The 24,661-nt window shown below is 42.6% G+C and overlaps 1 protein-coding gene across 3 annotated transcripts in view; it reads left to right on the plus strand.

Annotated features, from left to right (window-relative positions):
• TRIO (trio Rho guanine nucleotide exchange factor) overlaps window positions 1-24,661 on the plus strand; it is a 417,508-nt gene that overhangs the window by 271,067 nt on the left and 121,780 nt on the right. For all 3 annotated transcript variants that reach the window (XM_064270659.1, XM_064270669.1, XM_064270677.1), the window contains exons 16-23: window positions 1,403-1,522; window positions 3,184-3,375; window positions 4,065-4,214; window positions 8,167-8,281; window positions 12,599-12,714; window positions 16,536-16,658; window positions 23,820-24,014; window positions 24,114-24,229. In XM_064270659.1, the coding sequence (XP_064126729.1) occupies window positions 1,403-1,522; window positions 3,184-3,375; window positions 4,065-4,214; window positions 8,167-8,281; window positions 12,599-12,714; window positions 16,536-16,658; window positions 23,820-24,014; window positions 24,114-24,229 (1,127 nt within the window). The remainder of the gene's footprint in view (window positions 1-1,402; window positions 1,523-3,183; window positions 3,376-4,064; window positions 4,215-8,166; window positions 8,282-12,598; window positions 12,715-16,535; window positions 16,659-23,819; window positions 24,015-24,113; window positions 24,230-24,661) is intronic.

Below are 24,661 nucleotides of genomic sequence, written 5' to 3' on the forward strand. Positions count from 1 at the left end.
CCTTCCAGGTTCCTCTTGAAATGTTCTTTTTAATGCTGAATGCAACACCATTCCTCTTCGAGTTGTCATTCCCTGCATAGTAGACCATATGATTGTTTGATTCAAAATGGCCAATACGAGTCCATTTCAGCTTAATGATGACCAGGATATCAATGTTTATGTATTCAATTCCATATATGACAACTTCCAATTTTCTTAGAGTCATACTTTGTACATTCCTTGTTCTAATTATTAATGTATTTTAATAATAAGGTCCGTAATTTTTTTTTAGAAGTAAATTGATAGGCCCTTCTTCCTAGTCTGCCTTATTCTGGAAGCTCTGCTGAAACCTGTCCACCATGGGTGACCCTGGTGGTACTTGAAATACCAGTAGCACGGCTTCTGGTATCAACAGCAACATGCAGGCCACCACGGTACAACAGACAGACAGATGGGTGGTGCTATCGTAGTACAGCTTAATTCATACGTTGGTTCTTAGGACATTTAATGCTGACATTAAACTGGAAAAAAAGTTAGTGTAATAAAATAGTTCCCTTATCAAGCAGTTTGCTAATTTTTCATATTCGTTGGAACTGAAAGAGAATACAAAACCACTGTTTCTTCTCATTTTGAGTCGTGCCACATCAGCAAGGTTGACTCTACTTTGAGGTGGTAGGTCTTCCCCAGTCATCTTTTGAGTGCCTTCCAGCCTGAGGGGCTCATCTTCAGCACTATATCAGACAGTGTTCTGCTGAAATTTGTAAGGTTTCCACTGGCCGATTTGTTTTTGGAAGTGGATCGCCACATCCTTCTTCCTAGTCTGTCTTACTCTGAAAGCTCTGCTGAAGCCTGTCCACCACGAGTGACCTGGCCAGTATTTGAAATACTGTTGGCAGAGCTTCCAGTGTCACAGCCATATGCAAGACACCACATACGACAGAGTGACAGACGAGTGGTGATATTGCAGTACCGCTTAAATCATACTTTGGTTCTTATGACATTTAACCCTGACATTAAACTGGAAAAAAGTTAATGAAATAAAAGAGTTTTTTCATCAAACAATTTGCTAATTTTGCATATTCGTTAGGACTGAGAGAATGGAAAACACTTCTCTTTGTTATCAGGGAATCCTTTGTTCTGGTAGGTTTTCTAACGTGGCCCTCAGTCTGTTTTGACCTGTGGACTAATTATTAACAATGCCCTAGATCCTCGACCTTTCCTGCTCCTATTCTCTACTAAAATAACAGATTAAAAATACTCAGCAGTGGTGGTCAGATGCTGTCAGATGATAAAAGGCTGTTGTTAGGAGGATAATAAACCATAGCTTACAGGAGCAGCTGGACCACCTTGAGGACATGTGTCCAGTCACCGTGGTCCACAGATACACTGGAAAAGTCTGGAGTTACCCTGTGTAATGTTTCAGGTGCTGGGTTGGATCCGCAACGGAGAGTCCATGTTGAATGCCGGCCTCATCACAGCCAGCTCCTTGCAGGAGGCGGAGCAGCTGCAGAGGGAGCACGAGCAGTTCCAGCATGCCATCGAGGTAAGGTGCCCACGACCCGCCTCCGTGCCGCCTCAGGGTAGGGCTGCCACGTTCCCCAACGCGGGCTCACAGAACCCAAGGCCACAGAGCTGACAGGCCTACAGTTCAGTACAGGAAGTTCCAGCAGCTGTGTTGCGATGAGGATGTGCCGCACAGCCCAGGGTTCATGAGGCCGGGGTGCTCCTAGGGTCCCCCTCTGTAAGGGCCCAGGCAGGACCCACTCTGTCCCATCAGGAGCACCGCGGAACACGAGAGCCCGGACTGGAGTCTTGGCTGAGGTGTCTTTATATTTCGCTGTCATGTAGGTATATTCCTATTGTATACGCAGTCTCAAGGCAGCAGAGCCCCCAGGCCTGTGCTCGAGATGATGTGCAAGTCATGAGTTCACCGTTATTAACAAACAGAGCCCTGGTCAAGAGCAGCACTGTCCCTCAGTATGTCTCACACCTCGACAAGGGGTCAGTGCTATGCAGGAGCCTCAGCAAAGCAGCTCAAGCCAGTTCCAGGCCTGCACCAGTTAAAGCCCACAACCTGTGGATTCGTTATCGTTAGGGGTTTCTTTTGTGGGGTTGAAGAGAGGATAATAATTACGGTGGCTGGGCTCAAGGTAAGGTCAAGGGGAAAAAAAGCATTTAATTGCAGAAAACTCCTTGTTTTCTGCTTTACTTACATATGTATTAGCAGCTAGAGAAGAAAGCCATAGAAATTACTGTTACTTTATTCTCTAAATTAATTAATTTTCAACTACTTCGAGCCGATGGACACACTTTGACAATTGTCCCTGAGGCTGGTGGTCTGCATGTTTTGAAAACTGCTCTGCGTGAAGTCATTCTAGTAATGAAATTGCCAGGACAGGTCACTGTGTACGGGTACAGGATGCTGCTGTTTAATGGGACTGTGTCGTGGGCAGTGTTTGATGGGTTCCTTAGCAATTTTTCCGATGATATGCAAGACTTAGCTGTTGGTTAAAAAAGACACCTGTGTCCATAGAGAACCTTGTGGCCCTCTGACTGCTGTACCTAGCATTCTAGTTCTTCACTCTCAGCCCCCTTGGTAGCTCTTCTCATGAGCATAAAGGAGCAGAAATTCTTAATGGGTTTGTTGTTTTCATTTTGATGTATTTATTGTAGGGCTTGGACCTCCAGAGAGCACAGTTGTTTCATCCTTAGCTTTTACTTAATTTTTGTCTGTTTAAAATCAGCAGTCCCTGGAGAACTTTTCACTCGAGTCCAAATTTTAAGTTGAAAATGAAAATAAACAGCCACCTTTCTCTCCCGTTGTTCAAGTGACTCAAGCGGCTATTATAAGAAGGATCAATAGGAATAATAAACCGGGAACACATCAACGGCTTTTTTTTTTAGAATATCGCTTGTTAAGATTCTTTCCTGCTATTTCTGAAGCTGAGAACCCCCCAGCTGAGACTCCATTCTGGAAATTGTTAATGCATTTCATCCTTCATTAGATAACGTCGATATAAACAGAATTGTTTTTACTGAACCATATGCTGTGTTTTTTAGGAACATTCTAGTGAGTGTTAGCTGCAGTTGTTTCTATAAAATCAAGAAGAACAGAGTAACTGTAGCCATCCCAGTCCTTTTCCCATGTGTGGGAGAGAAGACCCTTGCTAACTATGCGTTTTCTTTTCCTTCCGTTTTCCTTAGAAAACACATCAGAGCGCTCTGCAGGTGCAGCAGAAGGCCGAGGCCATGCTGCAGGCCAATCACTATGACATGGACATGATCAGGGACTGCGCCGAGAAGGTGGCCTCCCACTGGCAGCAGCTGATGCTCAAGATGGAAGACCGTCTCAAGCTCGTGAACGCGTCGGTTGCCTTCTACAAAACCTCAGAGCAGGTGAGAGAGAACTTCCGTTCCTGGGGTTCCCAGCTGACCTGTTATTTTGACCTTAATCTTACTGAACAAGTCATCGTTGGCTTGTCAGTGAGTACTGAACAAGTCAATTCCAAGTCAAGCACAGAAAAGGAGCGTTCCAGAATTGAAATTGTTTTTACTTCCCTTGGGCTGCCTACGAGGTACCAACAGTTCAGCACTTGGCTACTAACCAAAAGGTTGGCAGTTAGAGTCTACCCAGAGGTGCCATGGAAACAAGACCTGGCGATCTACTTCCAAGAAATCAGCCATTGAAAACCCGAGGGAGCACAGTTCTACTCTGATACACGTGGGCTCGCCATAAGTCGGAGTCCACTTGACAACAACTAGTTCGGTTTTGGGTTTTAGGTACCAAAAAACAGTAGACGGGAAAGTAAAAGGGTATGTTTTTTCTCTCTTTAAATATATAACCAGGAACATCCCAGAGAGAGAAAAAATTCATCTCTCTTTGTGTACTTTTCCTGTAAGGCCTGCCTACCTTGGTCTATGCGTTTGTCCTCAAGTAGGGTAGAGCCCCAGCTCCTTCTCATGTCCTGGCCACTTTGGCCAACATGTTCATCCCCAGGGCCTGAGTGCAGATGCTTCCTAAAGATGCGGCTGTGTGACATTAGGTGCGGGTGGTCTCTGAGCTGGGAACTTTCCTGTGCTCGCAGGTGTGCAGTGTCCTCGAGAGCCTGGAGCAGGAGTACAAGAGGGAAGAAGACTGGTGCGGAGGAGCCGACAAGCTGGGCCCTAATTCTGAGACGGACCATGTCACGCCAATGATCAGCAAGCACCTGGAACAGAAGGAAGCATTCCTGAAGGTACAGCATTGACTGTCTTGGGTGCCAGGGCCTCACTGGACACTACATAAATCCAAAGGGGTTCAGGTGTTGACGATGGAGAGTGTCTTAACTCTCAGTGAGAAGCAACCCTGTGGGCTGCAGATCCTCCTCCATCCAGGTCCCATCACAGTCTTGGCTTTTCAAGGGAGACTCCCCTTCATAGCTCATACCTCACAGCTCACACATCGTATGGGAGAGTGACTGTGGTAATATTACGTCAGCGATGAGTCAGTTGATCAGAGAACATTGTAAGATCCTTTTCATGTGTGATTTACACATCTTACAAGTTTTCAGAGAAGGAGCTAGAAATCCACGTGGATAAAGAATGGTTGGTACTTCCTAGAAGCACAATACCACCAGGTTCTGAAGACAGAAGGAGAGACTGGTAGACGTTGACTGACAAGTGGGGCAGTTGGTTTAGTGAAACAAAATGTCTGTGGCTGAAAAGAACCTTCCTCTGAAAATTCCACCTCTTTAGGAATAAAGACTATCTTTTTGGCTTACGAGATCAGATACTGATGCTTATTCAAGAAGTGTTTTCCACAAGACAGATTTGATCACATTCAACCAGGCTGGAAGTTTTAGCTCTGAAAAGATTAAAGTGAGAAATTAAAAAAAATTATGTCATCATGTTTACATTTAGAAATATATAAATGTTCGTTGAAGCAGCTTTTACTAAAGAATCAAAATGTTTATAGAAACATTTGACATGAGTGCTTCCACATTGCATTCTCTGACCCTAAAAAAGAATTTCTGAGGTTCTGCTCGTCCCCGCCCAGACCCCTCCAGTAGGTGTGCTTTTACTTCCACTGTTGCTTTACGAGGCTTTGTTGTTCTCATTGCTTCAGCATTCTGACCCTCTGACGCCGTCGTGTAACAGGCTGTTCCCGGATTATGAAGGAGTTCCATTCTTAAGCCTGTGTTTAAGTAGAATTTGTTCATAAATCAGAACAGTTAGGTACAGTTCATACTTAATGACCGTCAAATGTTTGTCTTAGTATATACTATACAGTGTACGTTTCTGTGCTTAAAAAACGTTAAAGAAACGCATTCAGATACATTAAAACATCTTTAACATAATAATATAGTAATAAAAACGTTTTGATGTGCATCGCAAAATAGCGCCTGTTTGTTGTTACGAACCATTATATGTAGCTCGAATTTTCAACATAACAGGCTTTATGGAGGTTGGTTCATTACCAGGGGTAGTATGTAAGTTGGACGTTGGTAACTGGGGACTGCCTGTACCTTTAGTAGTTCTTGTTTCTTTTCTGAAGGTGATCTTTCGTCTTGACACAGAGAGTTATTGTTCAGTCTGAGAGATTAAATTGTAACTCCTTGAAAGTTTTATCTGTTATTTTGAGCTTCCACCACAGTGGTTTTCTTTTTAAACAAGTTAGATGTGAAAACACTTGTAGCTTCTACAGAGTCATTAGTTGTAACTATTTCAAACAGGATCTTAAAGGCTCAGCCCCAACCTATTGCTGATATTTGTTTACTAAATGCCAACCCCCATTAGGGTATTTTGAGTTAGAATCATTATAATTTGGTTCTACTTCTCTGGAATCCGTTTAACATGAAGCAAAATTGAATACCACTTAGTTAACATAATTAAGAAAGGTATTTAGGTAAAATTATAAATCAAAATAATCAAAAGTTTGTTTGGATTCCCTCGTTCAACTAAAATTGTGTACTGTATGTGTACTGGATATTTTTAAACTTTTTATTGTGGAAATTTAAAAATCTATACAAAACAAGAGAGAACCTAGACCCGGTGTTCTCCTCACCCAGCCTCAGTAATCAACGGATGGGCATATGCCACCCCACCCTGCCACTGGATTATTTCAAATTCTAGGTATTATATAATTTTACTCATAAATATTTCAATATATATATCTAAATATTAAATTCCTCTTTCTAGAACATGAGTACAGTACTATTACCATATCTGGAAAAATTAACAGTAAATCCTTGAGTATTTAAATTTCTTAGATTGTTCCATAAATGTCTTTTTATACTTGGCTTTAATCAGGATCCAGATAACATCCACATACTGATTTGGGTAGTATATCTCTTACGTCTCTTTTAATACAAACAGTTTCCTCCTCTGCCCTTTTCATCATCAATTAGTAATTGAAGAAATAGGTTACTCAGACTGTGGAACGCCGGCCCCCCCATTTTGAGTTTCAGTAATTGCATCCTTTGGTGTCATTTAATGCTGTCCTTAGTCCTCTAGATTTCTATTACATCAGGTTCAGGTTTGAGGTGTGTGTATGTGTTTGGGGGGAAGGGGACTTAGAATACCTTAGAGGTGGTGCCATGTGCTCCTACTGCATCACTTCAGGGAGGGACATGATAGTTGGTTCTCCTCTTTTTGTCTGTGCGATATTACAACTTATCATTGGTTCAAATGTGGTGAGTCTGCTTCAGCCATTACGAACTTCCCCATCAGCCTTTCACCTAGTGGCCTTAGTATAAGCCAGTGGTGATATGTTTCATTAAGAGTTGCAAAATGATAATATACTAATTCTATCATTTCTTTTGCCCTAATTAGCTAGTATTATCCTATAAAGAAGAATTTTCCCTCATCAGCTATTTGGCTATTCTGAAATATGGTTTATACAGGAAAGGCAGGTAAATGCTTGATTCTTTGCCTTCCTTTACCATTTTTAGAACAATGAGTTGGCCTAGCAATCTCTAAATGTGACTGTTTTTTAGTATCGTCATGGATTTTAATAAGCTTGCTTTGTTTGAGTCATAGTCACTTACCTTTTAATATTCAACTTGGCCCATCAGTGGGATCCCCTTCAAGTCAGGTTGGCACCTGTGTCCTTTTGTCATAACCCCAGTAGTCTTCAGCAGCTTCCTTGCTGTTTGGCATGACAACTTATTTCATACTTACCTTGTATATTTCCTGCCCCGGATCTAGAATTAATCTTTACTTGGAGGAGCTCTTCTAGTGGCAAATGGTGTTTAGAGACCACAGTCTGGACACTAGGGAGCTCCTTACTATTGGGTTGGTAATTGTTTCTAGGTCTTTACAGTGGATGGAACTAAGGTGCTTTTTGTTGTTGTTGTTGTTAATTATTTTTTTATTTGTTAATTACTGAGAGAAAAACACACTGAGTCTCTACTGATATTTCCAATTCAAATTAAGAATTTTTTTTTTTCTTAGCTGGTTTGATTTTTATATTTCTATCCCTTTTACATGAAAACATTGGTTTTTAATACATTAACACACTTATTTACTTGCTTTATCTACTACACAAATATATAATATAAACATGTAATCCCAGTAATTTATCATCACAATAATGTTTTATACCAAACCACCCCAAAGTTCAGTAGTTTAAACCCGGGGTAGTAAACAATGGCCTGAGAGCTAAATTCGGCCACACCCACTTGTTTACACATTATCTATGGCTCCTTTTGTCTACAATGGCAAGATTGAGTAGTTACAACAGGGAGCCAGAGACTTGTGACCAGCAAAGCCAAAAATATTTACTCTTTGGCCTTTATGGAAACTCAGACACAGCTTAGCTGGGTCTTCTGGCTCTTGATTTCTTTTAGGCTGCAGTCAGGGCATTGGCCAGGGCTGCAGCGGTCAGACCAAGGCTCAACTGGGGAAGGACTTCCGTTTCTCTGTGACTGTAGGCCAAAGGCTGCCCTCAGCACCCTGCCACGTGGGCCTCTCCATAGGGCAACACCCAACATAGCAGCTGGTTTCATCAGAGCAAGGTTAGCAAGAAAGAGAGGAAGAGAGAGTTTGTTTTTTTAATTGGAGCAGTATTTAACCTTATGCATCCTCCAAACCACACGTTGGCCAGATGTAAGTTTTAGGTAAAGACATGTTAGAGCCAAATGCTGTCGTCTGTGTATACTGAAAGGACACGTTAATGTAAGACTTACATCGCTCTCCATTATTTCTTAGGCTTGCACACTTGCTAGAAGGAACGCAGATGTCTTCCTAAAATACCTGCACAGGAATAGTGTGAACATGCCGGGAATGGTGACGCACATCAAAGCTCCTGAGCAACAAGTTAAAAGTAAGTGTATTTTAGGAGTCAGCAGAGTGCACCTCGATTAATGCCTGATATGCAATGGAAGGAGCTTAACAAGATGCATTGAAAAATTTTGCTTTCAGCCTTTATCTTAAAGCTTTGTCCGTTTTGTATTTCACATGAATGAAGTCCTTGTTAATTATCTTAATAAAAATAAATGGGTTGATAATAAAATATATTGAATAGGTTGACAATTTATTGAATAAAATTGAAGAATACAAAAAGGGAAAAATGCAGCGTTCAGAATATTTGTTGCCATGGCTGTTTTTGGTAAAGTAAGTAAATATGTTGTAAATAAGGGAAAAAATGAAAACCATAATTATTTACAGGCAAATTATTTTTGAACGATCAAATCAAGAAATTATTTGCCAGTACGCTTACCGTAAAATGTTAACTTTATATATTAAGGCATTTTAAAAATACAATAAAATCTTCCATATTAGTTTGATTTCACTTGACTTTAAAAACCTGTCAGACCATATATATATACACAAATCCATATGTATGTCTACACACATATGTATATCATACAAATACATACGCATCTATAACTGTACAGAAAAAAGGTCTGGGAAAACATATATTGTTAGTTGCCATCAAGTCGGCTCCAACCCAGGGTTACCCTATGGATGACAGAACGAACGTTATCTGGTCCTGTGCCATCCTCACAGTTGTGGGTACATTTGAGTCCATCGTTGCAGTTATCAACTAGGGGCTGGTGGGGATGGAAAGTGAAGGAGACTTAGTTTTTATCTGTAGAATTCAAATTGTTTGAAAAGTTTACAGTGAGAATGCATTCAAGTGGTATGTAATTTTAAAACTTAAGTTTAATGGTAATTTTTTTACATGTTTAATTAAAATGACATGGAAATGGATCATCAGAAGATGGTGAGAATTACTTAAAACCATCTTGATATTAAGGCCCTGTTTTCTGAACTCTAATCCCCATCACGAGCTAGGAAAACCAAAACCAAACCTGTTGCTGTCAAGTCGAATCCGACTCATAGCGACTCTATAGGACAGAGTAGAGCTGCCCCATAGGGTTTCCAAGGAGCGCCTGATGGATTCGAACTGCCGACCTTTTGGTTAGCAGCTGATCTCTTAACACTGTGCCAACCAGGGTTCCGCCAACCAGGGTTCCTGTATGTGTATAGGGAGACCATTTTGATTCTAGAAAAAGCAAGTTACAATTTATGAAGAGAAGAGGAGGGAGAAGAATAGAAGTTCAACCACTGTCTAACCCTAACAGGATTGATTGAGCCCTGCCCTCCCCTCCCACTTTTACTGAGATCAGCTGATACCAGGTCACAAGGTGGTCTTTGGCCCTCCACCCACCTGCAGCCATACCTTTTGAAATTCAAATTTAGCAAGGATGGCTTTGCATAAGAAAGAAAAAATTAGCAACTTTGGGTGAAAAAAACAGCTGGCAGAATTAATTTTGATCAGGAGTTTCTTTACAGTGAATATTTGGTTTCCTGGGTAAGAAAACCTTAGAGACAAAGTAAAATGTCTGTTATTAACTTTTCTCTTTGACGTCGTCCCTCTCCTGATCATGATTCAGCTAGAATATTTTTGCATTGCTTATTAGTTTACTTGATTCGAATAAAAATAATTTCCCTTCTACCAACTCTCAGTTTACGCTTTTGTGTGCTGGTCATACTCTGTTTTCTCTTTTCAGAGGTGTTGTGATCCTTTCTAGGTTGTTCTAGTTTGATAGGTGTGCCTATTGGGGAGGGAAGGGGTAAGAGTACGTTTCATTTATTCACTGACTCGATATTCGCTGTGCCTCACTGTCGTATATCATAATGCTAGATGCCATGGAGAATTCAGAGAGAAACGCTCTATGCTCGTCTTCCAGCATCTACTTGGGAGCAAAAGCTTTACGCTAGGTTAGCAGCCGAGACTTAACCACTGCACCACCAGGGCTCCATGGATGTCTATATTCCACACACCCACCCCACTTACTACTTTTTACAAAAATGGTATTATGTGGATGAATATCTGCAGCTTGCTTCTTTTACTTAATAATAAATATATCTTAGCCATCTTTCTATGTCAGAATTAAAGATCTGCTCTGTCCATTTTAATAAATGAAACAGAAAACCAAACCTGTTGAAGTCAGTTGATTCCGACTCATATGGACCCTACAGGACAAGAGTAGAACTGCCCCATAGAGTGTCCAGGGCTGTGGTCTTCACAGAAGAAGACTGTCATGACTTTCTCGCGCAGAGCAGCTGATGGGTTCAAACTGTTGACCTTTCAGTTAGCAGCTGAGTGCTTAACCACTAAGCCACCAGGGCTCTGGAGCAGTGGTTAAGCGTTCAGCTGCTAACCGAAAGGTCGGTGGTTCAACCCTATGGTGCAGTTCTACTGTGTCCTATAGGGTTCTCTGAGTTGGAATTGACTTGACAGCAATGGGTCCTTTCGAACATCCACGTAGTATTTCAGCGTATAGTGTTTCATGGTTTGATTTAACCTGTGCCCCATTGATGGGCAGGTAGATTGCGACCAGCTCTTCACTGTCCCAAGCAGCGCGTCAGTGTTGGTGCATCTGAGTACAGGTAGCTCTGAATGCGTGTGTGAGTACTTTGAATGCGTGTGTGAGTACTTTGAATGCTGTAAGTACATAAGATAGATTCCTGGTTCAAAGGTATGCCCGTCTTCAGTGTGGTTACCTGTTGCCAAACCACCTTCACCAGATCTATGTTCGGTTTTTGTCCCTCAGTAATACCTGATGACGAGCTCCCGTTTCCCCTCCCCTGTCCAACCAGGATGTCCTCAGTCTCTGCCAGGAAAGTGCTGGAAGATGGTCTTGTTTGAGTGAGGTTACACGTGTTTCTGTATGTTTACTGGCCATTTTTTAAAAATTGGGAACTTCATGTTTATATGCTTTGCTCATTTTTCTAATTGTCCACTTTTTTCTGTTGACTATTAAGTAAATTCGGTCTGTGTCGTATATGTTGCCAATGGTTTTCCATCTGTGTAGTGTTTTCATAGTGATTATTGTTCATTGCAACTTTTTAAATTTTTATATAATCAGTTTTTTTCATGTTTCTGTTTCCCTACTAATCTATTTCCCTCTCCTAAGAGTTTGTATATTTTTTAAAATCACTCTGATTTCTTCTTGTACTCCACAGATTTGAAGTGCTATCTTTACCATATTACTATATATTCCCTCTACAGGAAAGTTTTTATAGTCTTGAGCAAAATACCTTAATACTGATATTTTTCCCAACCATCATCACATTGCCAGTGTGACAGAGAAGGAAGGCTATGCCTGTCCCACCCCAGCTAACCTGAGGTATTAAGACCAAACCTTGAGTTTCCAGTGATTTCATTTCTGAGGTAATACATTGGATAAGAGAATGAGTAGCAGCCTGGTCGATGTGCTTACGGAGAACATTGTGCAAGACAGGAGTGTGATTTTTTCATTTAAGAACCTGTCTTGAGATGGCATCTGCTTGTTGTTTTTGGTTGCCGACCAGTCAACTCATAACGACCCCATGTGACAGGATAGAATTGTCCGCTACAGTTTTCTAGGCTGTAATCTTTACGGAAGCAGATCGCGAAGTCTTTCTTCTGAGGAGCTACTAGGTGGGTTCAAACTGCCAGCCTTTCAGTTAGCAACCCAGCTCTTAACCATTGCGCCACCATGACTCCTTTGGCATTTGTGTAAAAACCTTTAAATAAAAACGAATGGGATTTTGTAAGTTTTTAAACCATGGGACAAACACCCCCAGTCTTCAGTGCTGGCTTTGCCCTACTGACTGGCCTAGCCCACTTAGGCAACAAGACATCCAAAGGCTGTCCTCAACCCATGGGTGTTCAGCCCTCCTTCTGTCTTAGCCATGCATAGAAAGATGAACTAAGGAACTCAAAGTTAAGACAAGGTTGAGAGAGACTGGGCTTCTGGTTCTAACTCTAGTCGCTAATTTTAGCCCCATTAGCAAGTTACTTAATATCTATTTCTTATTCCTTTCTTTTTCTCATTTATTAAACGAGATAAGCAGATGGAGTCTCTGGGTAGAGCAAACCATTAAGTACTTGACCACTCACCAAAAGGTTGGTGGTTCATACCTACCCAGAGGGGCCTCATGAGAAAGGCCCAGTGATCTGCTTCTGAAAGTTCACAGCCCTAAAAACCCTATGGAGTGCAATTCTACTCTGCAACCCATGGTTTAATTGCAAGCACCAAAAGCAGGCGATGCTGTCCTTCGATGTGTAAGTTACATTTCCTCTACATCTGTTTCCTCATGGTTTAATTGCCAGCACCAACATGGGTCTTTTTCTTTGTTTCCGCAGATATCTTGAATGAACTCTTCCAGCGGGAGAACAGGGTATTGCACTACTGGACCATGAGGAAGAGACGGCTGGACCAGTGCCAGCAGTACGTGGTCTTCGAAAGAAGCGCCAAGCAGGTCAGCCACTGTGCCCAATCCTCCACACCCCCTACCTCTTCACCTACTCCTCTATATCAGATAGGCAGTTACTGACACCTCAGCAGTTCTGAAAACCACTTTCTAATAACCAAACAACCCTGCATTTTAATTAACAATTTGTTGTAAAAAGTAACCCCACAGCCTCATACAAGTTTTTCACCTGGAGAGTTTGGCCCTCAAACAGTGAGTGTGCCCTACTGCTTTTCTCTCATCACTAAAACAGCAAAATACAAATAATAGGTACGATTATTTAAAAATTATTGTGGAATTTGGTCTGTTCCTGTGTAAATACTATGATGATTTTTTTTTTTAAGTTGCTGAATTTATATTGTGAGGACAAAATTTTGTTCTTCAGATAAATTGAGCTAAAAAATGTGATAGAATTTTCAATAATTCAGTATAGTCGAAATATCTCCGTATATTTGGCTAAGGTGGAGACATCATTCAGAGGATACATCTGGAGAAAATACAGTGGGTCCTCCCTCAGCCATTTTGGGATAAAGTGCTCCTGCCTCTGTCTCAGTCACTGAAGCAGGTATTTGGGGGTAAAGACCTCTATCTTGAACATTCAAGATTGTTAACATTTCTCTTTGGCCTTATCAATAGCTTAAGAATCCATAAACTCTTCACCCCGAATTCAGTGTGTCAGGAGGGAGTGGAGAAGGCACCTGAGGATGGGCCAGGCCCAGGTTGGGTGCTCGATGTGTGTCGTCCGTGTTGGCCCTGTAACTGAGCTCAGAGTCCACTGGGGCCTCTTCAGTACTGTCATTCAGTGGTGACCCACATCTTAACAATGAACCTCAGACCTGAGCAGTCTTCCGAATTAGCCTGGCAACTTAGCATGTGCCTGACACCTAGTAGGCGTTCGATAAAACCTTTCTAAACTAACCCAGGAAAAATGAAATGTTATTCTGCATAGGTTTCCCACTTAGGGAATATATTTTGGTCCACCTTGGTACGTGTTAGCCTTGCAGTGGGTGGCCGGGTCCTCAGAATGGCGCATGTCCCTAGAGTCAGATAAACTGGAGCTCATGGTCCCTGGGTCTCCACCCAGGCTCAGCCTTTCTCCTGAGGGACTCACCCAGACGTCCTCCTGTTTGGCCATCTTGTGTAGTAGCCACATTCCCAAGAGTGAGGCAGCAGATAATGCTTTCCTTCAATGTGTAAATTACATTTCCTGTACTTTCTATTTAAAGATCGCTCAACCAGGTTTCAGTGTTACGGGAAGCCTGATTTTGTTTCCAACTAGAGATTGTTTCATATTCTCTTCTTGTGTATCTTTCTTATCTTTCTGTTGAAATACAAAGAATTATTCAGATACAGAGAAGCAAAATTGTAAATAACTCTCTAGACAGAGGAAAACAGTGGATTGTGTTGTTGCTTTTTGCTCAAGTCACCCCATCTGCCAAAAATAAAATCATTAACTTGGTGTCCTTACTGATGACGGTCCGTTGGACCTCCTCACTCCCAGTTGGGTTCAGTTCGTTAATCACAACACTGTGGTAAATATTGATTACTTATAATAGGACAGTCATGAGGCCTTCATCAGTTTGACAGTTTTCAATATGGCACTCTGAGATGAACAAGTGGATGCCACTGTCACTAGTGGGATGTGGAGATGTGGAGATGTGAGGTCTTGGCCCCATGGCACCACCCCAGGGCTGTTTCCCTGTCCTCCAGGCTTCCTGTGGCACCTCCTCTCTGGCTTCCTCCTGCCTCGTCTGTTGCTCCACCTCAGGCTTTTTGCTGCCTTTGCTTTCTTATCTCCACGCTGAACATTGGCTTTCTCCAGGGCTCAGTTCAGGGCTTGTTCTTGTTTCTCTTTCACCTCTGCGTATTGCTCTGTCGATACCTCCCAGCTCTGATCTCCATCCCTGGTCTCCAGGTTTCTGTGTCCCAGTTATTACCTCCTCAGCATCTCCCAACTTTGGCTTCACCAAAGGCAAAGCTGAACTCATGATTCCTGTCGCCGTGTCCCTCCACAGCATGCCCCTCCACAGCGTACACCTCCACAGCCTGCCCCTCCCTACCGTACCCCCCCACACGGTGCCCCCCCACACGGTGCCTCTCCACACGGTGCCCCTCTACACCATGCCCTGCCACACGATGCCCCACCGCACTGTGCCCCTCCAAACAGTGCCCCTCCACAGTGTATACCTCCACACCGTGCGCCTCCACACGGTGCCCTGCCACACCGTGCCCCTCCACCATGTACACCTGCACACCGTGCCCCTCCACACAATGCCCCATCACAGTGTGTACCTCCACACCGTGCATCTCCACACTCTGCCCCTCCACACCGTGCCCTGCTACACTGTGCCCCTCCCAACAGTGCCCCCCCCAACCACAGCCTGCCCCTCTACACTGTGCCCCTCCACAGCCTGCCCCAACCGGTGACCTTGAAGCTCCCCCCCATCCTCCCTCCCTCCCTGATACCTGGCCTAGCATCTTCCTCTCCTGCAGCAGACCGAGCTAGCTCAGCCCAGGGCCACTTTCGGTGCTGGCTCTTCCCGTGCTGATGGATCCATCCCTCCAGCCTGCAGTTCCCAGCTCAGCCCTTACCTCATCTGACCTCCCTTTCTGAGTAAGGTCACCTCCCTCTGAGTAAGGTCACCTCGCTCTCTTATTCGTCTCTGCCATCTGTCTTTATCCCCACTTGGTCTTTGGAGGCAGGGCCTAAGCTAAGCGCCTCACACAGCGTACCGGCCTCCATAGTAGGCGTTCGGGACAGGCTGCTTTGCAAATCGATCAATGAAGGACTTTTGAAGAAATGGCCTGAAGAGTCTCTGTCTGAATTCTGTATCATTGCTAACATTGCTTCAGAGATGAGCTGGCCATGCTCAGGCATTGCAAATCAATTCCCAGCCAGTATGCTGAATGCCCAAAAGGGTTGTAGCTCCTTTTCATTTTTGTACTTAAACTCGGCAAATGTGGTGAGATATCTGAAGAGACTTTGAGGATTAGGAAAGACAGAAAAGCTTTCTCCTTTTTTGTGCTTGTTTTCTGTGGCATTGTCTTTTTTAGATGTGTATGTTTAAATTAGTCTGATTTTACTTTAGATATATAAAAATATAAGGAAAAAAAAAAGCTCCTCTCTGAAAATGTGCAAGAAGATGACTTAGAACTGTGTCATTCCATTGCAGTCCTAGCCTGGCTGGCCCCCTTCTCTCCTGGGTGAGATAATTTCTCTCCTTTAGCTAAGAGGATTAAGTCACTATTTCCTGGACCAGCCTTTCCCCAGTGAAGTGTATATATTGTGGTCTTGTTCCTCTTCAGGAGCCCCCAGGAGAGCTAGTCAAGTGGTTACACACCTGAGCATTCCCACTGGGCACAGGAATATCAAGAAAAAGTCTAAAGTAGGAATATGAATCTGCTTTCTTTTTCCTTCTTTTAAATTAAAAAGTCCTGTTAGGGTTCTAAAGTTTCAGTACCATGAATGTCTGGAGACTTAGCAGTGGGAGGGATTTACCCCTTCACCCAGGCCTTCTCAGTATTCTTTACAAAGGCCTTCTCACGGGTCTTCCGCCATACTTTTATTGTGCCTTTAGGTTCATGGTTATAAGAAATTCTTGAACTTTTTGTTGTTACATAAGTGGCATGATGATAACTTTCTAGGATGTCATTTTTTTTTAATTATTTTGGAATTAACGATACTTTAGAAGCTTGTCACTCCTTGAGGGAGAGTTCTTGATGTCGCCAGCCTTGGCTGATGATTTCACATTCAAATGAAACGCTCAGAAATTGGGACTTGGCTCACAAAACTTCAGCTGGTGAACTTTGTTCATTCCTTCTCCCTCTAGGCGTTAGAATGGATCCATGATAACGGGGAGTTCTACCTTTCCACGCACACCTCCACAGGTTCAAGCATACAGCACACCCAGGAGCTCCTGAAAGAGCATGAGGAGTTCCAGATAACCGCAAAGGTAAATGAAAATTGGTGATGGACCATCTTGTTGGCTTTGACGCGTGGCGACCCCGTGTGTCAGAGTAGAACTGTGCTCCATGAGGTTTTCAATGGCTGACTTTTTGAGAAGTAGATCGTCAGGTGCCTCTGAGTGGACCTCAACCTTTAACCTTTCTGTTAGCAGCCAAGCACGCTAACCGTTTGCACCACCCAGGGACTTCTGTTCAGTGGCCAGTAAGTCTGCGTAGGTTCTTCCAAATCAACCGAAAGCAGAATCCTTTGACATAAATGAGGCGTTTCTCAAAAAATACCATTTGGGAAATGCCATGTGAAATTAGAGAAGCAGAATGAGCTGAATGGATTGTTACATGCTAGTTGTAGCTGGTACTCCTTACTGCCTTTCCGAGCTTGTCCTTCCAGTTGTCCTGTTTGTCTCCTCCCACTCACTTGGCTCTTGGTTTCTTCTCCTTTCCCCACACTTCCCATCTCCTTTCCTTTTTTCCTCCTTTGTCCTTTTCATTCTTCTTTGCCTCTTTCCAAGGTATTTACTGTGTAGTTGCTGTTTTTATGAAACACGATGGGTTCTTACTGACTTTGACATGCTCTGCTGGCGCTTTCTTTCTCTGTTGGTAGTTTGTGAAAAATACTTCAGTAGTATTGCTGACACTCAGCTCAGTCATGAAATCGTGTATGTGTGTGATAGCTGATGGAGCCCCGGTAGCGCAGTGATTAAGAGCTTGGCTGCTACCCAGAAGGTCAGCAGTTCGAATCTACCAGGCACTCCTTGGGAACTCTATGGGACAGTTGTACTCTGACCCCTAGGGTTGCTATGAGTCTGAGTCGACTCCCTGGCAACTGGTTTTGTTTTGGTTTTTGTGATAGCTGGTGTTTATGTCCCTGCTCACTCTCAGTGGTTGCTCAGAGGTCTGTAACACTGGGGGAATTTTCACTTTTCTCCTGAAAATCAGCATAGAATAAAGCACGTCTTAGTGCCGTGTGCAGTGTGTGTGAGTAAATACGAATTTTTAAGCAAATGCGTAGGAATTCACACATTTGACGTATTTTTCTACCCACCGCACCCCCGGTCACAGTGTGTACCTGCAGAGGGAAGCTTCCGCTTAACTGAAAACAGTTTGGAGACCCTTCTAGAGTTACCTTCTAAACCTGTGGTTTTTGTTTGTTTTCCTCCATCATTTTTGAGCATATATTCTGTGTAATATTTTCAGAAGTGCCTGTTTTTGATGATAGATTTGAGTTTTTAGAAAAGCTGAAAATGAATTCAAACTTGGGTGGAAAATAAATGATCCCAGCTGGATAATATTTTTGGTTAAAATAAAGTACTCCTGTAGAGGAACGCAATCGATTATCTGTTGTGGCCCTTAACCTGGCTTTGAAAATATGTCTAAAGGGGAGTTTTAAAATCGCTTCCACAAAACAGATACTTTGTATTATGCCTATTCGCACGTTTTCGTGTTTTCTGTAACAATTTCTGACTCCTCCTGCTATCCCGCACTGCCTTCACCCCCTCCCCTAAACTGTAAGTTTATTTCCGCTTGGCCCCTTGGGGTGCTGGGCTCTGCGAACACGTGGTCCCAGTTCTGGAGGATGGCGCTGCCTTGTAGGGGTACAGATAGACTAATCTCTGCAGGGCGCGGGGAGAAGACCTCTCCCCAGAGGGGGCCCCATGAGCATCTGGGGAGGGTGGGCTCTGGCAGGCAGGCAACGATAGCCCTTCCCAGGGGGCACAATGGGTGCTAAGAGAAGGACCCCACGTTGCAGAGAGGACAGTTGACCTGCCCTCCTTCTGCAGACCCTCTACGCAGGTAAGGATCATATATCATTTCCTTCTTTAGGTACAGCAAACTTTTGGCTGAATGTTTTCTCATTTTTGTTAATGTTTGGATATTATAATTATGTGTATTGTATGATTTATATTTGTTTCTTTGCATATCCCTTGATTTAGAAAAGTATTAAGAAAATGTCTAGTGTATGTATAGAAATTGTTAAATAGGAACCTAACTAGCTGTGTAAACTTTCACCGAAAATGCAGTAGAATGTTATTGAAAATGTCAATAAAAAGAAAATGCCTAGCATAGCCCTTAGAGGTATATTTCAGATGTTCTCCTTTTTGCTGACTTAGAAGTTCAGCCGGTGTTCCACTCTGCAGACCGGTGCGCATGGTCTGAGAGCCTGCTCACTGCACACCTCCAGGGGGCGTCATGCAGTAGACTAGGTTGTGAATGTGACCGTCTAGAGTTGAGTAGTATGTGGACAGCCCTGTTCCACCAGTGGTGTTCAGATGATAGAATTTTGCCATTATTCCCAAGTTTTCCTTTGCCTCAAATGTGAGGTGTAGCTACTGGAAGAGGGGGCAGTAGCAGGCATAGTTTTGTCTTTGTATTGTGTAGGAAATAAGCATCTACAATTGTAGGTGTCACCTGGCCTTTTACCCAAATATGTAAAGCTGTCCCTTTGTTTAATATATTGACTTACTAGTTATCCTAGAAAGAACTAGTAGATTCTGAAAAGAACACCCTCACTTTTTTTTTTCTTGGCAATTCTTGCTTTTGTTTGGTTTCTGGCTTCTCTCTTTTAATCAGAGAACAACTGCTTTGGTTTTTGGAGCTGTCATTTAGTTTTTCATGTTGAAACCAGGCTGCTGTGCTTGTTCGCCCTCTGTCACCATATCTAGAAATTATTTGTTGTTGTTAATATAGAGAATCCTTAACTCTGACAGGACAATCTTCCACTCCTATTGTTATAACGATCAGTGTTATAAGCGGTCCCCGGGTTACGAATGATTTCCATACAACCCATAGTTAAGAACCCACTCCGTAAAGCCTGTTTTAAAATTTCAGGTATGTACAATGGTTTGTGATAACAAACAGGTGATACTCTGCAACAGGCATCAAAATGTTATTTTTACTGTATTGTGTTAAAGATGTTTTTGTGTATCTGAAGTGTTTCCTAAATGTTTTCTATGCATAGAACAGTACACTGTGTGCTATCTACTGAGACAAATATTTGACATTACATATGAAGTGTACTTAACTATTCTAATTTACATACAAATTCAATTTAAGGACAGATTTAGGAACTGAACTCATTTGTAATCCGGAGACTGCCTATATAAAATTTTTAGTGCTATTAGAAAGAAAAGTTTATGGCCAAACCATAGTCTCTCACCACTGTCCTATGGAGACATGGCCCAGTTACTTTGCATAATGTCTCAGCAGGCACCACTGCCCCCACATTGTGGGTGCTTCTTTAAACAGATTTCTATCCTCAATCCAGTACACTGATTTAGAGTCTTCAGGAGAGAGCCCCGGGGGTGGGCGTTTTTCACACATACCCACCAGGTGATTTTTAGGAGGTGCAGTTTGAACCCACTGCTTTACTGCGTCACTCAGAATTTTGCAGTCCTCTCCCACCCTGCTTCCTGCTGTCTGGATGCCAGCTGCCTTGCTTTGCAAGAAAGCATCTAAGACCATTGAGTACACATCTTCCTGGTGACTTGATGCATCCAAGTTCTTTTGAGCACATAGACTTAGGAATTCAGTTTACTCTTATTTTTCTTGAGTTCCTTAATTATGCCTGTAGATGAGTTGTTCAATTTATATTTATATGCTTTCTAAATAATAATCTATTTTTGTAACAACCTCTAGAGATAACAGATGGATTAAGGATGAAAAGTCATGTAATCTTTCATTTAAAAGACCTAGGATTTTTTTTTAATGGTGTTGGGTAGCTTTCTGGAAAAAAATAAAAAGGTTGGATTTATGTCTTCCCTTGATACCAAGATAAATGCCTGAGGGATATAAATTTAAATGTAATCAGTGAAAATATAAAAGCATTAGAAGAAATATGAGATTTTAGCCACTTGGAAACCCTGAGGCTCTGCTCTGACACACAACATCTCCATGAGTCTGTATTGACTTGGCGGCAACTGGTTATTGGAGAAGTTAAGAAAAGAGTGATAAATTCACCTCCCCCCCCCCCCCACAGGCACACACAAATGTAAACTTTTCTGAAGATTAGTCCACCATAAACAAAGTCTACAGAAAGGAAACATATGGGGAAGATACATACATACCCAGGTTATATCATAAAGAGCTGATTTCCCGTTAGTACAGAGGTTTCACAAACCAATAAGAAAAAAAAAAAAAGACCCAGAAAAACAGACAAAACATATTAAAAATGTTTCACAGGAAAGGGATTATAAATGACTCTTAAACATATGAGATTATCACCTTTACTTAAAATGAGAAAAGTGTCCATCGTAACTACACTGAATCCCATCCCCCTCCCCAGTAGATTGGCAAAGATCAAAAAGTTGATCACACACCATGTTGATGAGGCCATGGGATGAAGTCCATTATGGGAGGGGGGAGTATAAACTGGAATGACTGGGGGCCCTGAGCAAATGGTTAACATACTCAGTTGCTAACCAAAAAGTTGGAGGTTCGAGGCCATCCAGAGGTATCTCAAAAGAAAGACCCCGTGACCTATTTCTGAAGGATCGGCCATTGAAGACCCCATGTTACACTGTTCTACTCTGACACATACGGGGTTACCCCAAGTCAAATCAACTCAGCAACAACTAGTACTGGTACAGTATGACTCTTCTGTGCTTTTCCACAGGTTACTGTCTTGGCACACAGCAGTGAAACCTTATCTGAGGAGCCAGTTTTTTTTAAAACCCTGCATTGCTCATATTAGTTCTCTTTAATATTAAAATTCAGTAATGTTTCTAAGTTAAATCCCTTTTGGAATTTATCCTTTGAAAGCTGAAATTTTGAGATTTTATTTCCTCATCTTATAATTAAGCTTGTCTTAACATATCCAGCAAGGTACCATCTTGATGACTCGTCAGAGGTTTGTTTGACAGGCTTTTCTGTTCACGTCACTCTGCTTGAGTTCATTTCCACACAAGACGAGGCCCTAGAAAGCTTTAGAGCCTTTCAAGGTTTGCTGACTTTTCCCAATAAAAAGCTTTCATAGAATCACGATAGTGATTTTTTTTCCACAGATATTAATGAGTTGATATGCTTTTTCTGAAAAGTAAACTGCCTCCCCCGTTAACATCACAGACGTTATACACACTTGCATAAAGAACCTAGTATTAGGTTGTTCTTCAGTAAATACTGATTGCCCATACACATGGATATTACTTGAGATACCAGTAAGCAAAACAAAAAGGTGATTAGTGCTACGGGAAAAAAATTGAGCTACCAAAGTTAGGGTAGTTGGGGTCAGGGAGGGAAGCTGCAGTTTTAAATAAGGTGGTCAGGGGAGTTGGGTTGAGAAGGTGACCTTTGTTTGAACAAAGACCTGGAGGGGCCATGGAGATTTCCAGGCGGCAAGGATACCACGCAGGAGTTGAGGGGAGCAGGGGAGCTCCAGGTGTGTGGAGACTGGGACCCCTCAGCCAGGTGGGTGGCTTGTGGGATTTTAAGAGTCTAAGCTATTTTTAAAGCCAACTTCAGAGATTGCCTAATGAATTCTGGCTCCAGATTGTTATTTTACAAATTCAGAAGATAATTTATCCGGGTTTTGAACTCTGACCTTCTTCCTTTTCAGGATTTTTAAAGTCAGTTTTCTGAATGTTTAGTTGTAAAGACTTTTCTGGTTACAGCTTTACTAAAACAAGGCAGTTTCCATAGCAGAAGAGTTGTTGTGTGCTGTCGAGGCAATTCCAACTCAGAGCGAGACCCTATAGGACAGAGTAGAACTGCCCCATACGGTTTTCTGGGCTAATCTTGACAGAAGCAGACTGCCAGGCCTTTCTCCTAAGCAGCCGCTGGATGAATTCAGACCGCTAACCTGTCAGCAGCCAAGCCTGCTCAAGCATCCTGCCTCTAGGGCGTCTGAGCAGAACAGTAGCTGCAGTCATTGGAAATGTCAGTGAGAACGTGGGAATGTTGAAGAAAGTCTAGTGTTAATAATAAACAAAATGGATGTGGCTAAGGATCGGTAGAAAAATCAGAGTTGAGTGCAGTTGCTGCCTTATATTCAGCCGTTGTTTTATGGTTAGCCTTTACTTTATAAAAATTAATGAAGTTATGCTTGACTTAGTAAAAAGACCTTTTCTAAGTACAGAAAAAAGACCTGTTACTTTCAAGTCAGTTCCGACTCATAGTGACCCTAAAGAACAGAGTAGAACTGCCCATAGGGTCTCCAAGGCTGTAATCTTTAAGGAAGCAGATCTCCTGAGGGAGCGACTAATGGGTTCAAACTACCAGCCTTTCAAAGGTTAGCAGCTGAGCATTTCACCACTGCGTCACCAGGGCTCCTTTTCTACATACATAGAAAATGAAATAGTTTTTTTTTCTAAAAGAGTTCTAAAACAACAAAAAATATCTCTATGAAGGTCATTTCCTAAATAGAGAATTTTCCTCCAGATTCACTGAGAGTTAAAAAGGGAAGGAAAATGCGATGTGAGAGGAGCTTCATGGGGATTTTGTCGAGGGCCTGCCATGGGGGAGACAGCCTTTATACATAGGCTTTAGGAAAATGGAAGAATAAGGTGGCTGCTGCCCTACGAGAGCTTTCTGGGTAGCTGGGCACATAGAATTGATATCATAAAGCAAGGAGATGCCTTTGCCCAGCCATCTTGTGACACTGTGTTCACAGGAGGAGAGCAAGAGACTTGTAGAGAGAACATCCTGTGTGAACATCCATGCATTCTACACATTTTTACTGGGCACCAGCCAGATGAGGACATTGTTGAATGAAAGTCTAGTTTCTGCGAGTCACAAAAGCAATTTATTGCAGACGAGCTGAAGAAATAGAGTCTGGAATCAGGGAGATGGTTTGGATGGACTTGGAGTTTTAATCTAAGTTTTAACCAACTGCATTTTTTTTTTTTCTTCTTGTTGAGAACTCAGAGTTGTAGGCAAGTTGCCGCCAGGGAGGGACTAACCAGTAGGCACTGTATGCACCAGCTTAATTGTTGACTTACTAATCTGTAGTGCACGATTTCACATGGGTGGTGCTGAAAGCGCTTCATCAAAGCCAGATAAAAACCAGGTGAAATGGTTCACCACGGTTACTGAATAAGCATAGTTAAGCCTGTGTGTACCTTGCTTATTGGGTACTCTGTCCCTGGTGGCCCCTATGTTTTGAGTTTCTAGAAGCAGATTTCATTTGCTACATAGTACTTTCCTGTTGTTTTTTGCAGCAAACCAAAGAGCGAGTGAAGCTGTTGATACAGCTGGCTGATGGCTTTTGTGAAAAGGGGCATGCCCATGCGGCAGAGATAAAAAAATGTGTCACCGCTGTGGACAAGAGGTACAGAGACTTCTCTGTTCGGATGGAGAAGTACAGGACCTCTTTGGAGAAAGCCCTGGGGATTTCTTCAGATTCCAACAAATCGGTAAACTGCCCTACGAAAACTGAGTAAATCTCAGTGTTCTTGTTAACGTCCTGCGTGTTGAGTTAATTAACAAGGTCCACTGCTGCCTTCATTCCACAGAGTAAAAGTCTTCAACTGGATATCATCCCCGCCAGCACCCCGGGGTCAGAGGTGAAGCTCCGGGATGCAGCTCACGAGCTGAACGAGGAGAAGCGGAAGTCAGCTCGCAGGAAAGAGTAAGCCGGGCTCTGAAGCCTCCCAGGGTTCCCTCAGAAAGCGAAGATGATGTCTGCTGGAAGAATGTACTTTTGTGCTCTGAAGTCAACAGCATTACTATTTTCAGTTGCTCGGAATGTGTTCGTTTTTGCAGCCCAGAAGTTACTGTATCCACCACTGTGTCCTTGTCACCTGGTTCAGAAACAGCGTCTCGTGTTTATCCCCGTGTCCCCACTTCTGTGAGGCTGACAAATTGTTTTAATGCCATTTGTCATTAATAGGTCATGAGTAGTACTACTAAGTAGAAGAAACTCGTGATGCAAAATTAGGTGTTTAAAAGTTGCCAGTTAGTAGATTCTAATAAAGACAAGACTGTTGTAAAGCACTGGTTCTTAACCGGGGCCGATTTCGCCCCCCAGGGGCATTTGGCCGTGTGTGGTGACATTTTGGAT

Source organism: Loxodonta africana, chromosome 2 (genome assembly GCF_030014295.1).
Source record: "Loxodonta africana isolate mLoxAfr1 chromosome 2, mLoxAfr1.hap2, whole genome shotgun sequence".
Taxonomy (NCBI): domain Eukaryota; kingdom Metazoa; phylum Chordata; class Mammalia; order Proboscidea; family Elephantidae; genus Loxodonta; species Loxodonta africana.